General features: G+C 40.6%; 2 protein-coding genes and 6 non-coding genes across 12 annotated transcripts; 2 read left to right on the forward strand and 6 right to left on the reverse strand.

Moving 5' to 3' along the window:
* Positions 1–376: 376 nt before the first annotated feature.
* TRNAV-AAC (transfer RNA valine (anticodon AAC)) lies at positions 377–449 on the reverse strand. Its single transcript has one exon. It is a non-coding gene; the product is annotated as a tRNA-Val (tRNA).
* A 161-nt stretch (positions 450–610) lies between these two features.
* On the forward strand, positions 611–2787 carry LOC149674668 (uncharacterized). 5 transcript variants are annotated; one of them, XM_089838642.1, is made up of 5 exons: positions 611–1001; positions 1128–1170; positions 1259–1642; positions 1710–2095; positions 2154–2787. In XM_089838642.1, exons 1-5 carry the CDS (start codon positions 999–1001, stop codon positions 2715–2717), a joined length of 1380 nt encoding a protein of 459 aa, XP_089694768.1. In that variant the 5' UTR covers positions 611–998; the 3' UTR covers positions 2718–2787. The 5 variants fall into 5 exon arrangements, with proteins under 5 accessions (XP_089694768.1, XP_089694767.1, XP_089694772.1 ...); XM_089838643.1 differs by having other exon boundaries at positions 895–1001; positions 1128–1229; positions 1324–1642; XM_089838641.1 differs by lacking the exon at positions 1128–1170.
* A 3460-nt stretch (positions 2788–6247) lies between these two features.
* On the forward strand, positions 6248–9565 carry LOC149674669 (uncharacterized). The gene is made up of 3 exons (XM_089838653.1): positions 6248–8372; positions 8538–8719; positions 8783–9565. Exons 1-3 carry the CDS (start codon positions 6248–6250, stop codon positions 9563–9565), a joined length of 3090 nt encoding a protein of 1029 aa, XP_089694779.1.
* A 948-nt stretch (positions 9566–10513) lies between these two features.
* On the reverse strand, positions 10514–10586 carry TRNAV-AAC (transfer RNA valine (anticodon AAC)). The gene has a single exon. It is a non-coding gene; the product is annotated as a tRNA-Val (tRNA).
* An 892-nt stretch (positions 10587–11478) lies between these two features.
* Positions 11479–11551, reverse strand: TRNAV-AAC (transfer RNA valine (anticodon AAC)). The gene has a single exon. It is a non-coding gene; the product is annotated as a tRNA-Val (tRNA).
* A 1295-nt stretch (positions 11552–12846) lies between these two features.
* Positions 12847–12919, reverse strand: TRNAI-AAU (transfer RNA isoleucine (anticodon AAU)). The gene has a single exon. It is a non-coding gene; the product is annotated as a tRNA-Ile (tRNA).
* An 892-nt stretch (positions 12920–13811) lies between these two features.
* Positions 13812–13884, reverse strand: TRNAV-AAC (transfer RNA valine (anticodon AAC)). Its single transcript has one exon. It is a non-coding gene; the product is annotated as a tRNA-Val (tRNA).
* A 744-nt stretch (positions 13885–14628) lies between these two features.
* Positions 14629–14701, reverse strand: TRNAV-AAC (transfer RNA valine (anticodon AAC)). Its single transcript has one exon. It is a non-coding gene; the product is annotated as a tRNA-Val (tRNA).
* Positions 14702–15590: the final 889 nt, after the last annotated feature.

The raw sequence follows: 15590 nt of genomic DNA on the forward strand, positions 1-15590 counted from the left end.
TTAGGCGGACGTGATAACCACTACACCATAGATACTTGATTATTGTGAGTTTTCGAAGAGATCTACCCTATTATTATGTCTAATCACGATGGTCAAAACATGTCCCTACCAGGGCTCGAACCTGGGACCTTCCTCGTGTTAGGCGGACGAGGTAGCCACTACACCATAGATACGTGTTAATATAAAGTTTTCGAAGAGATTTAGCTTATAACTATGTCCAATCACGTTGGCCAAAACATGTATCTATCAGGGCTCAAACCTGACACCTTCCGCGTGTTAGGCGGACGTGATAACCACTACATCATATATACTTAGTTATTATGAGTTTTCGAAGAGATCTACCTTATTATTATGTACAATCACGATGGTCAAAACATGTATCTACCAGGGCTCGAACCTGGGACCTTCCGCGTGTTAGGCGGACGTGATAACCACTACACCATATATACTTGCCTATTGGGAGTTTTCGAAGAGATCTACCTTATTATTATGTCTAATCACGATGGTCAAAACATATCCCTACCAGCGCTCAAACCTGGGACCTTCCGCATGTTAGGCCGACGTGATAACCACTACACCATAGATACGTGTTAATATAAAGTTTTCTAATAGCGTTTTCCTTTGTGTCCTCGCGGAGCGCTCCCATGGAGGAATAAAACTAGGAGATCCTTTTCTTCAAAAACAGTCTTTAACGTTTTCCGTTGTGGTCGCCAGAGAGCGCTCCGAGATCGCTCCATATTTTCGTGCTACGTCATCGCTCTAGCTCGGAGGACCGAATATAGTTGCTCCCAATGAAAGACAAGAGATTTTTGAGAGCGGTTTTGTGACGCGTCGTCTGGTAATCTCGTCGTGATTGTTAGGCCAAGGGCTAAATATTTTGAGAATTATTATGGCTTCCAATCATCATGATCAAATTATTTTTGAGTCTTTTTATTGTAACGATAAAAACGAAATACAAAGACATAATAACGGAGAAATATTATGTATCGTAATTAAAAATGGTAAGTTCTTTCTTTATTTTGTTTCTATTGTAAAAAGCTTAGCTTGGCCCGCTTGGGTAAAATTGATGAGGCTTATAACCTACAATTTTACCAAGATTCAACAAAGTTGATTGTTTACATGTATAGAAAAAAGATGGAAATCATGACAATCTTTTTCTAGATGCCATGAGTAAAAGCCACATTTTCTATTTTATGAATGTATTCTGATTTATTGAACACGTTATTATGGTAATTATCAATTTGTCTCAACATTGTAGGTGAACGATTCTTAATGACGTTCAGTGATAAGCAACTAAAAGATTGTGGACTTATCAATTACCAGACCAAACCTTCCTTGGCTACACAAGAACCATCGACATCTAATAGCATTTCGTCACCACAGCCACTGACTTCTAATCGCGTTTCGTCACCACAACTATCGACATCTAATCGCGTTTCGCCACCACAACTATCGACATCTAATCGCGTTTCGTCACCACAACTATCGACTTCTAATCGCGTATCTTCACCACAACTATCAACTTCTAATCGCGTATCTTCACCACAACTCTCAACGTCTAATCCTGTTTCTTCACCACAACCTTCCCTTTCTCCCACTGTTGTCTCACCACTTCAATCCTCTGATGATAAACCGTCAAAAGGTAAATTCAGATACTCATTCATTGATTGAAGAACAATACAGGTGATTAATTTCGCTATTTAATTTAGAATGGGGTACAACAGAAACCAAGCTACTGTTAGATAAGTATGAAACCTACATGATTCAGGTAGGACCAATGAAGAAATTCAAGAACAAGAAAACAATGTGGACCAAAATCTCTAGCGATATTGAAGAGATCTTAGGCATCGTCTGGACTTCGGATCAATGTAGCACACGTTACAAAACTGTGATGAAGAGAAAGAAAGATTCGGAGAAAAATAATAAAACTTCAGGCTCAACAAGAAAAGATGTTGAATATGAAAATGAAATATCAAAGATTTCCGCTTTAGACGACAGCATCGAACCAGAAGTTTTAAGAGGTGTTACGCGTGTAGAAATTGCTGAAAAACGCCCATCAGAAACAGTGGCTACGGATGGTTCCAAAAAGAAAAAGGTAAGAAACAATGACAAATTGACTGAAACTTTATACAATATAAATAAAATTAAGGAAGAGGCCAAAGAAAGGCGTCATAAAGAAAAAATGGACCTCTTACGTGAATTATTTTCAAAAAAAAATGACTAATTTGAAAAAAAAACTTTGTTCCATTCATCTTCATATGTTCAAAAAAACATTGTATCATCTATTTTCAAACAAATTTGCTTCATTATTATTTATTTTCAAAAAAAATTGTATCATCATTATTTATTTTCAAGAAACATTTCTATCATTATTTATTTTCAAAAAACATGTCTGTCATTATTTATTTAAAAAAACAAAAAGACATTGTATCATTATTATCAAAAAACATGTCTGGCATTATTTATTTAAAAAAAACAAAACAAAAAGACATTGTATCATTATTATCAAAAAACATGTCTGTCATTATTTATTTAAAAAAAACAAAACAAAAAGACATTGTATCATTATTATCAAAAAACATGTCTGTCATTATTTATTTCAAAAAAACAAAAAGACATTGTATCATTATTATTTTCAAAACAGAAATCAAAAAACGCAAATTGTATCATTAATCATTATTTATTTTCAAAAAACATTACTATCATTATTTATTTAAAAAAACAAAAAGACATTGTATCATTATTATTTTCAAAACAGAAATAAACAAATGCAAATTGTATCATTAATCATTATTTACTTTCAAAAAACATTTCTATCACTATTTATGTAAAAAAAACAAAAAGACATTGTATCATTATTATTTTCAAAACAGAAATCAAAAAACGCAAATTGTATCATTAATCAATAATTATTTTCTTTAAAAAATACACATTCGTTATTTGTTGTCAAAAAAAGTCAATCACAACTTTGAAACCAAACAAATTATATCAATCATTACTTTTCCAAAAATCTCACTCATTTTGAAAAAAAAAACAAACGTATCATAAATCATTATTTATTTTGAAAAAAAGTATCAGAAATCAGTACTTGATTAAACCAAAATGGCATTTGAGCGAAAGATCTAAAGTTGTTTATCTGAATTTATTTTAATCCATCGCAGATTCTTTTTCTTTTCGCTTCCCCGCGAGCTAGTAAATCTTTAATCCGTTCATTTTGATGTTCAATTTCTTCAGGACAAGGTTCTGGCAAATTATCATCCGTTTCACTATCAGAACTATCATCATTGCTACCAGAAGCATCAGATACCCATTGGTCTTTGTGATCTATGCAGAGATTATGCAGTACACAACATGCCATAATAAATTTCGACATGCGATTTACTCCGTGAAAATCTATCCTTGTTAATTGACGAAAACGTTGCTTTAAAATACCAAAAGTATTTTCAATTAAAACCCTAGTAGCACAAAATCTAAGATTGTATAGTTTTTGTTTTTCAGTTAGAGGCCTGGAATCGGGGTAAGGTTTTAGAAGCCATTCTCTTAAAGGATATGCAGCATCTCCAATGATGTGATATTCATTAGAACACAAATTAGGTAGTTCTTTGTTGATAAACGATAGCTTAAGAACTCGTGAGTCATGAATTTTGCTGGGTATGCCGGTAAAAACATCTAGAAACCTTCTATTTGGGTCACAAATTCCTTGTAATGTTATTGACGCCATGTCATGCCTATTAGTGTATGTTGATTTAATTTTGTGAGCTGGAGTTCTTATGCTGATGTAACTACCATCAATACATCCCAGAATACCAGGAAAGCCTGCTACCTAATCAAAATTGTATAACATTCAATAGTTTGGCAAAATGTGTGGAGATATAGTAAATACGTCTCTAAAATCTTGTTCAATTTTGTCTTTTTCTTCTCGGGTTGATGGAAATTTAATTATCGTCGGTGCAATCTTGACCAAAAATTCTAGCACACGTTGAATAATCCTAAACATTGACGTTTCAGCAATGCCAAATCGGCCAGCCACAACACGCATGCAAGATTTGTTTCCAGCAAACCTGGAAATTATTCTAAACGTTTTAATATAAAATAAAAATATGAAAACGCTTTCAAGTCACAAACATACCACAGAAACGCTAAAATATGGGTTTCAGCAGTAATTGGGTTCCGGCCACCATGTTTCGCATTCACTGGAAAGAATTCAGATTCCTCAAAACGTGCAATGATCGAGGCACAAGTATCACGTTTCAAACGAAAGTTCCTTCTAAACTATGTAAATACCATAATTACATCAATTAGTATATATCAAGAACGAATTTAGGATGGTATCCTGAATTCGTTCTTGATATCATGCGTTTCATATAATTGATTAATCAATTACCCTCAATTACTTACTTCTTCATCTGTATATTCTTCGACAACATTTCCAATGTAATGCATAATTTTTGGTCGTTTTGTTCTAGTTTTGAGTATCAGCAAAATGTCTTCATCGGAACTGTCTGTAGATGATTCAAGAAATAGATACGACACTCTCATTTCGTTCGTCGCCATTTTGAAAACGTCTGTAACTACGTCATAAGGCGCTCGATTTTGGTCGCTCCGTCTCCCGAGTCGGAGCGGTTGGGATCAATCCGGGAGCAAACCGGGAGGGAGCGACTGGGCCAATGTAAGACACGCCTCCGTCTCGGAGCAGCTTTCTTTTTTCCTATGAAAGACGATTTATTTTTCGGAGCGCTCCGGGAGCGCTCGGATCAACTCAAAGAAAAACGCTCTTTAACGAAGCTGGAAACTACTACTACCATTTTTATTGCTCCATGGGAGCGCTCCGCGAGGACACAAAGGAAAACGCTATAAGAGATCCAGCTTATAACTATGTCTAATCACGATGGTCAAAACATGTATCTATCAGGGCTCGAACCAGGGACCTTCCGCGTGTTAGGCGGACGTGATAACCACTACACCATAGATACGTGTTAATTTAAGTATTCGAAGAGATCTAGCTTATTACTATGTCTAATCATGATGGTCATAACATGTATCTATCAGGGCTCGAACCCAACACCTTCCGCGTGTTGGGCGGACGTGATAGCCACTACACCATAGATACTTGGTTATTGTGAGTTTTCGAAGAGATCTATTCTATTATTATGTCTAATCACGATGGTCCCAACATGTCCCTACCAGGGCTCGAACCTGGGACTTTCCGCGTGTTAGGCGGACGTGATAACCACTACACCATAGATACTTGATTATTGTGAGTTTTCGAAGGGATCTACCTTATTATTATGTCTAATCACGATGGTCAAAACATGTCCCTACCAGGGCTCGAACCTGGGACCTTCCGCGTGTTAGGCGGACGTGGTAGCCACTACACCATAGATACGTGTTAATATAAAGTTTTCGAAGAGATCTAGCTTATAACTATGTCTAATCACGTTGGTCAAAACATGTATCTATCAGGGCTCGAACCTGACACCTTCCGCGTGTCAGGCGGACGTGATAACCACTGCATCATATATACTTAGCTATTATGAGTTTTCGAAGAGATCTACCTTATTATTATGTCTAATCACGATGGTCAAAACATGTATCTACCAGGGCTCGAACCTGGGACCATCCGCGTGTTAGGCGGACGTCATAACCACCACACCATAGATACGTGTTAATATAAAGTTTTCGAAGAGATACAGCTTATTACTATGTCTAATCACGATGGTCAAAACATGTCCCTACCAGCGCTCAAACCTGGGACCTTCCGCGTGTTAGGCAGACGTTGTTGAGACTTAGACTAAAAAATAGGCGAATAGACCAAAATAATATTAGAAATAAGATTAGTGTTTTAACTCAACTAGTTTTTTATATATCTGTGTATATACTAAGATTGTGTAACGAAAAAGGCAGTTGTCACTTCAGTTATCAGTTGTAAGCTAGCTTTAATTTGTAACCAGTATAAGTCTTTAAGATACCATGTACGCAACTCAATAAGAGTTAAGTTTTTATAGTAAAATAAACCACTACTTGCAATGCGTTACCAAGTCTAGATTAAAGTTATTCCCACATATACCAACTCTTCAGTATTAAGACGTAACATAATGGTGCCGAAACCCGGGATGGAGCTTACTAAGTTAAAGCTCAGCAAGAAGGAGGTTACCGTCTCGACCTAACGACGTTAAGATATCAAGAAGCCATCTTAACGATCTACCAATAGAGCTGGTCGTCAAGAACACTGTGAGAGTTGTGTAATATGGAACGAATACTAAAGCAAAGAAGCGCCCTAAGACAGCGAACAACGAAGATAATCCAGAGCATCGCAAGTGAGATACAAAAGGAAGAAGAAGCGAGCAAAGAAAGCCTAGAGACGCTACTGGAGCAACTACAAGAAAAGGAAGAAAGACTGAGAGCCAAAGACGAAGAACTGGAGGAACTGATACCTGAGGGCTTACTTGAAGAAGAAACAAACGAGGTAGAGGAGGTTCGAGAGATCATAGCTGCGAACAAGGTCAAGCTTAAGAGAAGGCTACAAAAATTTGAAGAAGAATGGCCAAGACAAGCTCTGAGGGAAGAGTCTACCCATCGGACGGCAGTAAAATTACCCCAAGTTGTAATTCCAAAATTCAATGGAGACCATACCCAGTGGCGAAGTTTCTGGGATCAATTCAATGCGGCAATCCATGAGAAAGAAGACATCGGAAGGGTCACTAAGTTCGTATACCTTAAGTCTTATATGGAAGGAGCCGCCTTCAACGCCTTGACCGGTATGTCGCTGACAGAAGAAAATTATGAGATCGCTGTTAACCATCTGAAAAGACGTTTTGGACGAAAGGCTGTCGCCATCAACTGCCATTTAAATAAGATAACCAGTCTGAACCCGGTCAAACGGTCAACGGACGTCGTGGCTTTGAGATCCCTTTACGACGCTTGCGATATTCAAGTCAAGGGTTTATCAGCTCTTGGGGTCCCGTCGGCAAACTATGGATACATGTTCTGTCATATGGTAATCAAGTTGCTACCCCAAGATATAGCCTTGGATTACACTAGAAAGTTGGACATCGAGGAAGAATATGATGTCGAGATCCTCATGGAGCACCTGAGATCAGAAGTTGAATGTCGCGAGAGAGCACTCGTTCTAAATAAGCCATCCCGAGAAGCCGATGAGGGTCATCCGGGTCCCAGTAGTAATGAACGGTTTAGCCGAAGAGAGCAGCACATTTCAAGATTCAATAATTACCCTCCAAGAAACAGGACGCCAACAACCGCAGTATTGAATGTCACCGTGTCAGGCCCGAAAACATGCTGTTATTGTGAAGACACCAGCCACAAACCAGAAGATTGCCAATCCGCATCTCTGCAGCGTAAATTGGATATCTTATCTCAGCAGGGAAGATGTTTCTTGTGTTTAAAGACCAGACACACAGCTAGGCGTTGCAAGTCGAGAAGAAGATGCGAGAAATGTCAACGTAGGCATCACAAGTCCATCTGCAGGGAGATATATTTCGAGAAATCAGAGACGTCGGCTACTAATGGTGAGAAAGCAGATGACGACACGGCAGCGGTGTCCATGGCGGCGGTTGTTCCTGGAGGGCAGTCCTATGGTCAAGACGTATTACTCCAACCGATCGTAGTATACGCAGAAGGAGATGGCGAAAAGGTCCCAATAAGATGTCTTCTGGACAATGGTGCACAGAGATCATTCATTTCACAAGATCTGGTTGACAAGCTAAAGTTACCAGTTGAAGGTCAAGGAACTATTCACGTCGGAGGGTTTGAGAGTAATAAGTCAAGCACCTCAGTCAGAAGAAAGGTCAAAATCACGCTGATCAATCTCATCGATCCAGAGAGCCGATTCATGTTGACAGTTTTCGAGAGTCCGAAGATACTCGGAGCAACCATCAAGATGCCTGGAGAAGAAATACGACAGAAGGTGGCACAAAACGGAATAAAACTGGCGGATATCACGGAGATAGAGGGAAAATCCATACCGAGAGAGATATCCATGCTGATTGCAGCAGACTACTACTGGACAATAGTCACGGGAAAAATCCATCGTTTGAGCAACTCCTTCGTAGCCTTGGAAAGTAAATTAGGATGGGCCGTCCAGGGTCCGACTCCAATGACAGCTAACGTATTCGCTCAGGCTGTTGTCGTTATGAATACCGCCATTGAAGTAGAAGACGAAGTTAACGAGAACCTGAAAGCATTCTGGGAAATCGAATCCTTGGGGATTAAAGAAGAGGGCCTACTATCAAAGGCTGACGAAGACATCGTTGCCGAGCATAATGCCTCTGTCCGGTTTCAAGATGGTCGATACGAGGTTAGACTTCCCTGGAGATCGAGTCGAGAAGAACTGGGCCATAACCTTGGTTTGGCAAGTCAGCGAATGCACGGCCTCGTGAAGAAGTTGCCACGGGATCCTGTGCTGTTCCATCGATATCAGGACACCTTCCAAGATTAACTGAAGCAAGGCATAATAGAGATAGTACCAGAGAAGGAGATCAACAGTGATGGGCCGAAGTTTTACATTCCCCACTTCCCAGTAATTCGAGAGGAGAAAGAAACAACGAAATTCCGAGTAGTCCACGACGCTGCCGCACATGAAAAGGGAAAACCATCCTTGAACTCCCTACTACATCCAGGACCAAATCTAAATCCTGATCTGTTGGCGACTCTGATGAGATTCCGAAATGGAAAGATAGCTATTATGGCCGACGTCGAGAAGGCCTTCCTTATGATTTCATTGATACCAGAAGATCGGGAATTTACAAGGTTTCTCTGAATAAAGGGGAGAGGAGTCTCTTCAACCATCTACTCTGACAATGCCAGACCCTTCAGAAGAGCGGGCAAAGACCTACAGAAGCTGTACGAGAACGTGGAAGGAGGACCATTTCAAGAGTATCTTGGTCATCGAAAAATTAAATGGAAAAATATCGTTGAGCGTGCCGCCTGGTGGGGCGGGTTCTGGGAGAGACTTGTCCGGAGCGTTAAAATCAGCCTAAAGAAATCACTAGGGAGAAAAACCCTCTCCCAAGAAGAACTTAACACTATTCTTACCTCAATAGAAGCAGTCGGAAATTCTAGACCTCTGACGTACAGTGAAGCCGACCCTGGAGAACCCTCGCCGTTAACCCCAGCACATTTCCTGATTGGGAAACGAGCCACTTCAGTTCCTGTCCACAACCTTGCGAATGTTGATCTCAATCCCAATAGAAGCCAACTTCAAGTCCGACTCAAGCATCGAAACACTCTAGTAAATCAGTTCTGGAAGCGCTGGCGAAATCATTATCTTCTCGAGCTCCGTTCAGCCCACAGTACCAAAACAGTAGTCAATCCAGTCCCATTCAAGGTCGATGACGTGGTCCTTGTAGAAGAAGCTAAGCTACCTCGCCAAGTATGGCGTATTGGACGAATCACCGAAACCCATCCCTGTCGTGACGGGAAGATACGAGCCTGTACTATTCATCTACCTGGAAAAGTGAACATCCGACGAGCAGTACAAAATCTCTATAACTTGGAAATTAATGAACAGTCGACCACCTTTCATGGGGCGGAGGATGTTGAGACTTAGACTAAAAAATAGGCGAATAGACCAAAATAATATTAGAAATAAGATTAGTGTTTTAACTCAACTAGTTTTTTATATATCTGTGTATATACTAAGATTGTGTAACGAAAAAGGCAGTTGTCACTTCAGTTATCAGTTGTAAGCTAGCTTTAATTTGTAACCAGTATAAGTCTTTAAGATACCATGTACGCAACTCAATAAGAGTTAAGTTTTTATAGTAAAATAAACCACTACTTGCAATGCGTTACCAAGTCTAGATTAAAGTTATTCCCACATATACCAACTCTTCAGTATTAAGACGTAACAGACGTGATAACCACTACACCATAGATACGTGTTAATTTGAGGTTTTCAAAGAGATCCAGCTTATTACTATGTCTAATCACGATGGTCCAAACATGTATCTATCAGGGCTCGAACCTGACACCTTTCGCGAGTTAGGCGGACGTGATAACCACTACACCATATATACTTGGCTATTGGGAGTTTTCGAAGAGATCTACCTCATTATTATGTCTAATCACGATGGTCAAAACATGTCCCTACCAGCGCTCAAACCTGGGCCTTTCCGCGTGTTAGGCAGACGTGATAACCACTACACCATAGATACGTGTTAATATAAGGTTTTCGAAGAGATCCAGCGTATTACTATGTCTAATCACGATGGTCCAAACATGTATCTATCAGGGCTCGAACCTGACACCTTTCGCGTGTTAGGCGGACGTGATAACCACTACACCATATATACTTGGCTATTGGGAGTTTTCGAAGAGATCAACCTTATTATTATGTCTAATCACGATGGTCAAAACATATCCCTACCAGCGCTCAAACCTGGGACCTTCAGCGTGTTAGGCAGACGTGATAACCACTACACCATAGATACGTGTTAATATAAAGTTTTCTAAGAGATCCAGCTTATAACCATGTCTAATCACGATGGTCAAAACATGTATCTATCAGGGCTCGAACCTGGGACCTTCCGCGTGTTAGGCGGACGTGATAACCACTACACCATAGATACGTGTTAATTTAAGTTTTCGAAGAGATCTAGCTTATTACTATGTCTAATCACGATGGTCATAACATGCATCTATCAGGGCTCAAACCTGACACCTTCCGCGTGTTGGACGGACGTGATAACCACAACACCATAGATACTTGGCTATTGTGAGTTTTCGAAGAGATCTACCTTATTTTTATGTCTAATCACGATGGTCAAAACATATCCCTACCAGCGCTCAAACCTGGGACCTTCAGCATGTTAGGCAGACGTGATAACCACTACACCATAGATACGTGTTAATATAAAGTTTTCTAAGAGATCCAGCTTATAACCATGTCTAATCACGATGATCAAAACTTGTATCTATCAGGGCTCGAACCTGACACCTTTCGCGAGTTAGGCGGACGTGATAACCACTACACCATATATACTTGGCTATTGGGAGTTTTCGAAGAGATCTACCTTATTATTATGTCTAATCACGATGGTCAAAACATGTCCCTACCAGCGCTCAAACCTGGGCCCTTCCGCGTGTTAGGCAGACGTGATAACCACTACACCATAGATACGTGTTAATATAAGGTTTTCGAAGAGATCCAGCTTATTACTATGTCTAATCACGATGGTCCAAACATGTATCTATCAGGGCTCGAACCTGACACCTTTCGCGTGTTAGGCGGACGTGATAACCACTACACCATATATACTTGGCTATTGGGAGTTTTCGAAGAGATCAACCTTATTATTATGTCTAATCACGATGGTCAAAACATATCCCTACCAGCGCTCAAACCTGGGACCTTCAGCGTGTTAGGCAGACGTGATAACCACTACACCATAGATACGTGTTAATATAAAGTTTTCTAAGAGATCCAGCTTATAACCATGTCTAATCACGATGGTCAAAACATGTATCTATCAGGGCTCGAACCTGGGACCTTCCGCGTGTTAGGCGGACGTGATAACCACTACACCATAGATACGTGTTAATTTAAGTTTTCGAAGAGATCTAGCTTATTACTATGTCTAATCACGATGGTCATAACATGCATCTATCAGGGCTCAAACCTGACACCTTCCGCGTGTTGGACGGACGTGATAACCACAACACCATAGATACTTGGCTATTGTGAGTTTTCGAAGAGATCTACCTTATTTTTATGTCTAATCACGATGGTCAAAACATATCCCTACCAGCGCTCAAACCTGGGACCTTCAGCATGTTAGGCAGACGTGATAACCACTACACCATAGATACGTGTTAATATAAAGTTTTCTAAGAGATCCAGCTTATAACCATGTCTAATCACGATGATCAAAACTTGTATCTATCAGGGCTCGAACCTGACACCTTTCGCGAGTTAGGCGGACGTGATAACCACTACACCATATATACTTGGCTATTGGGAGTTTTCGAAGAGATCTACCTTATTATTATGTCTAATCACGATGGTCAAAACATGTCCCTACCAGCGCTCAAACCTGGGCCCTTCCGCGTGTTAGGCAGACGTGATAACCACTACACCATAGATACGTGTTAAGATAAGGTTTTCGAAGAGATCCAGCTTATTACTATGTCTAATCACGATGGTCCAAACATGTATCTATCAGGGCTCGAACCTGACACCTTTCGCGTGTTAGGCGGACGTGATAACCACTACACCATATATACTTGGCTATTGGGAGTTTTCGAAGAGATCTACCTTATTATTATGTCTAATCACGATGGTCAAAACATATCCCTACCAGCGCTCAAACCTGGGACCTTCAGCGTGTTAGGCAGACGTGATAACCACTACACCATAGATACGTGTTAATATAAAGTTTTCTAAGAGATCCAGCTTATAACCATGTCTAATCACGATGGTCAAAACATGTATCTATCAGGGCTCGAACCTGGGACCTTCCGCGTGTTAGGCGGGCGTGATAACCACTACACCATAGATACGTGTTAATTTAAGTTTTCGAAGAGATCTAGCTTATTACTATGTCTAATCACGATGGTCATAACATGCATCTATCAGGGCTCAAACCTGACACCTTCCGCGTGTTGGACGGACGTGATAACCACAACACCATAGATACTTGGCTATTGTGAGTTTTCGAAGAGATCTACCTTATTATTATGTCTAATCACGATGGCCCAAACCAGGGCTCGAACCTGGGACCTTCCGCTTGTTAGGCGGACGTGGTAGCCACTACACCATAAATACGTGCTAATATAAAGTTTTCGAAGAGATCTAGCTTATAACTATGTCTAATCACGATGGTCAAAACATGTATCTATCAGGGCTCGAACCTGGGACCTTCCGCGTATTAGGCGGACGTGCTAACCACTACACCATAGATACGTGTTAATTTAAGTTTTCGAAGAGATCTAGCTTATTACTATGTCTAATCACGATGGTCATAACATGCATCTATCAGGGCTCAAACCTGACACCTTCCGCGTGTTGGACGGACGTGATAACCACTACACCATAGATACTTGGCTATTGTGAGTTTTCGAAGAGATCTACCTTATTATTATGTCTAATCACGATGGTTAAAACATGTATCTATCAGGGCTCGAACCTGACACCTTCCGCGTGTTGGGCGGACGTGATAACCACAACACCATAGATACTTGGCTATTGTGAGTTTTCGAAGAGATCTACCTTTTTATTATGTCTAATCACGATGGTTAAAACATGTATCTATCAGGGCTCGAACCTTACACCTTCCACGTGTTAGGCGGACGTGATAACCACTAGAGCATAGATACTTGGCTATTGTGAGTTTTCGAAGAGATCTACCTTATTATTATGTCTAATCACGATGGTCAAATTATGTCCCTTCCAGCGCTCAAACCTGGGACCTTCCGCGTGTTAGGCAGACGTGATAACCACTACACCATAGATACGTGTTAATATAAGGTTTTCGAAGAGATCCAGCTTATTACTATGTCTAATCACGATGGTCCAAACATGTATCTATCAGGGCTCGAACCTGGGACCTTCCTCGTGTTAGGCGGACGTGATAACCACTACACCATATATACTTGGCTATTGCGAGCTTTCGAAGAGATCTACCTTATTATTATGTCTAATCACGATGGTCAAAACATATCCCTACCAGCGCTCAAACCTGGGACCTTCAGCGTGTTAGGCAGACGTGATAACCACTACACCATAGATACGTGTTAATATAACGTTTTCTAAGAGATCCAGCTTATAACTATGTCTAATCACGATGGTCAAAACATGTATCTATCAGGGCTCGAACCTGGGACCTTCCGCGTGTTAGGCGGACGTGCTAACCACTACACCATAGATACGTGTTTATTTAAGTTTTCGAAGAAATCTAGCTTATTACTATGTCTAATCACGATGGTCATAACATGTATCTATCAGGGCTCGAACCTGACACTTTCCGCGTGTTGGGCGGACGTGATAACCACTACACCATAGATACTTGGTTATTGTGAGTTTTCGAAGAGATCTACCCTATTATTATGTCTAATCACGATGGCCCAAACCAGGGCTCGAACCTGGGACCTTCCGCGTGTTAGGCGGACGTGGTAGCCACTACACCATAAATACGTGCTAATATAAAGTTTTCGAAGAGATCTAGCTTATTACTTTGTCTAATCACGATGGTCATAACATGCATCTATCAGGGCTCAAACCTGACACCTTCCGCGTGTTGGACGGACGTGATAACCACAACACCATAGATACTTGGCTATTGTGAGTTTTCGAAGAGATCTACCTTATTATTATGTCTAATCACGATGGTTAAAACATGTATCTATCAGGGCTCGAACCTGACACCTTCCGCGTGTTAGGCGGACGTGATAACCACTACAGCATAGATACTTGGCTATTGTGAGTTTTCGAAGAGATCTACCTTATTATTATGTCTAATCACGATGGTCAAAACATATCCCTACCAGCACTCAAACCTGGGACCTTCAGCGTGTTAGGCAGACGTGATAACCACTACACCATAGATACGTGTTAATATAAAGTTTTCTAAGAGATCCAGCTTATAACCATGTCTAATCACGATGGTCAAAACATGTATCTATCAGGGCTCGAACCTGGGACCTTCCGCGTGTTAGGCGGACGTGATAACCACTACACCATAGATACGTGTTAATTTAAGTTTTCGAAGAGATCTAGCTTATTACTATGTCTAATCACGATGGTCATAACATGCATCTATCAGGGCTCAAACCTGACACCTTCCGCGTGTTGGACGGACGTGATAACCACTACACCATAGATACTTGGCTATTGTGAGTTTTCGAAGAGATCTACCTTATTATTATGTCTAATCACGATGGTTAAAACATGTATCTATCAGGGCTCGAACCCGACACCTTCCGCGTGTTGGGCGGACGTGATAACCAAAACACCATAGATACTTGGCTATTGTGAGTTTTCGAAGAGATCTACCTTATTATTATGTCTTATCACGATGGTTAAAACATGTATCTATCAGGGCTCGAACCTTACACCTTCCACGTGTTAGGCGGACGTGATAACCACTACAGCATAGATACTTGGCTATTGTGAGTTTTCGAAGAGATCTACCTTATTATTATGTCTAATCACGATGGTCAAATTATGTCCCTTCCAGCGCTCAAACCTGGGACCTTCCGCGTGTTAGGCAGACGTGATAACCACTACACCATAGATACGTGTTAATATAAGGTTTTCGAAGAGATCCAGCTTATTACTATGTCTAATTACGATGGTCCAAACATGTATCTATCAGGGCTCGAACCTGGGACCTTCCTCGTGTTAGGCGGACGTGATAACCACTACACCATATATACTTGGCTATTGCGAGCTTTCGAAGAGATCTACCTTATTATTATGTCTAATCACGATGGTCAAATTATGTCCCTTCCAGCGCTCAAACCTGGGACCTTCCGCGTGTTAGGCAGACGTGATAACCACTACACCATAGATACGTGTTAATATAACGTTTTCTAAGAGATCCAGCTTATAACTATGTCTAATCACGATGGTCAAA

Source organism: Phalangium opilio, unplaced genomic scaffold (assembly GCF_054372755.1).
Source record: "Phalangium opilio isolate 3A_F unplaced genomic scaffold, DU_Popi_V2 ptg000046l_1, whole genome shotgun sequence".
Lineage (NCBI taxonomy): Eukaryota > Metazoa > Arthropoda > Arachnida > Opiliones > Phalangiidae > Phalangium > Phalangium opilio.

Coding starts and splice junctions, on each gene's coding strand:
- LOC149674668 (XM_089838641.1), top strand. CDS start 890: ATGGCTTCCAATCATCATGATCAAATTATTTTTGAGTCTTTTTATTGT. Junction 1,002..1,258: donor ATGTATCGTAATTAAAAATG/GTAAGTTCTTTC, acceptor TCAACATTGTAG/GTGAACGATTCTTAATGACG. Junction 2,096..2,153: donor ATGGTTCCAAAAAGAAAAAG/GTAAGAAACAAT, acceptor AAATTAAGGAAG/AGGCCAAAGAAAGGCGTCAT.
- LOC149674669 (XM_089838653.1), top strand. CDS start 6,248: ATGGAACGAATACTAAAGCAAAGAAGCGCCCTAAGACAGCGAACAACG. Junction 8,373..8,537: donor CCATAACCTTGGTTTGGCAA/GTCAGCGAATGC, acceptor CCCACTTCCCAG/TAATTCGAGAGGAGAAAGAA. Junction 8,720..8,782: donor TTATGGCCGACGTCGAGAAG/GCCTTCCTTATG, acceptor CTCTGAATAAAG/GGGAGAGGAGTCTCTTCAAC.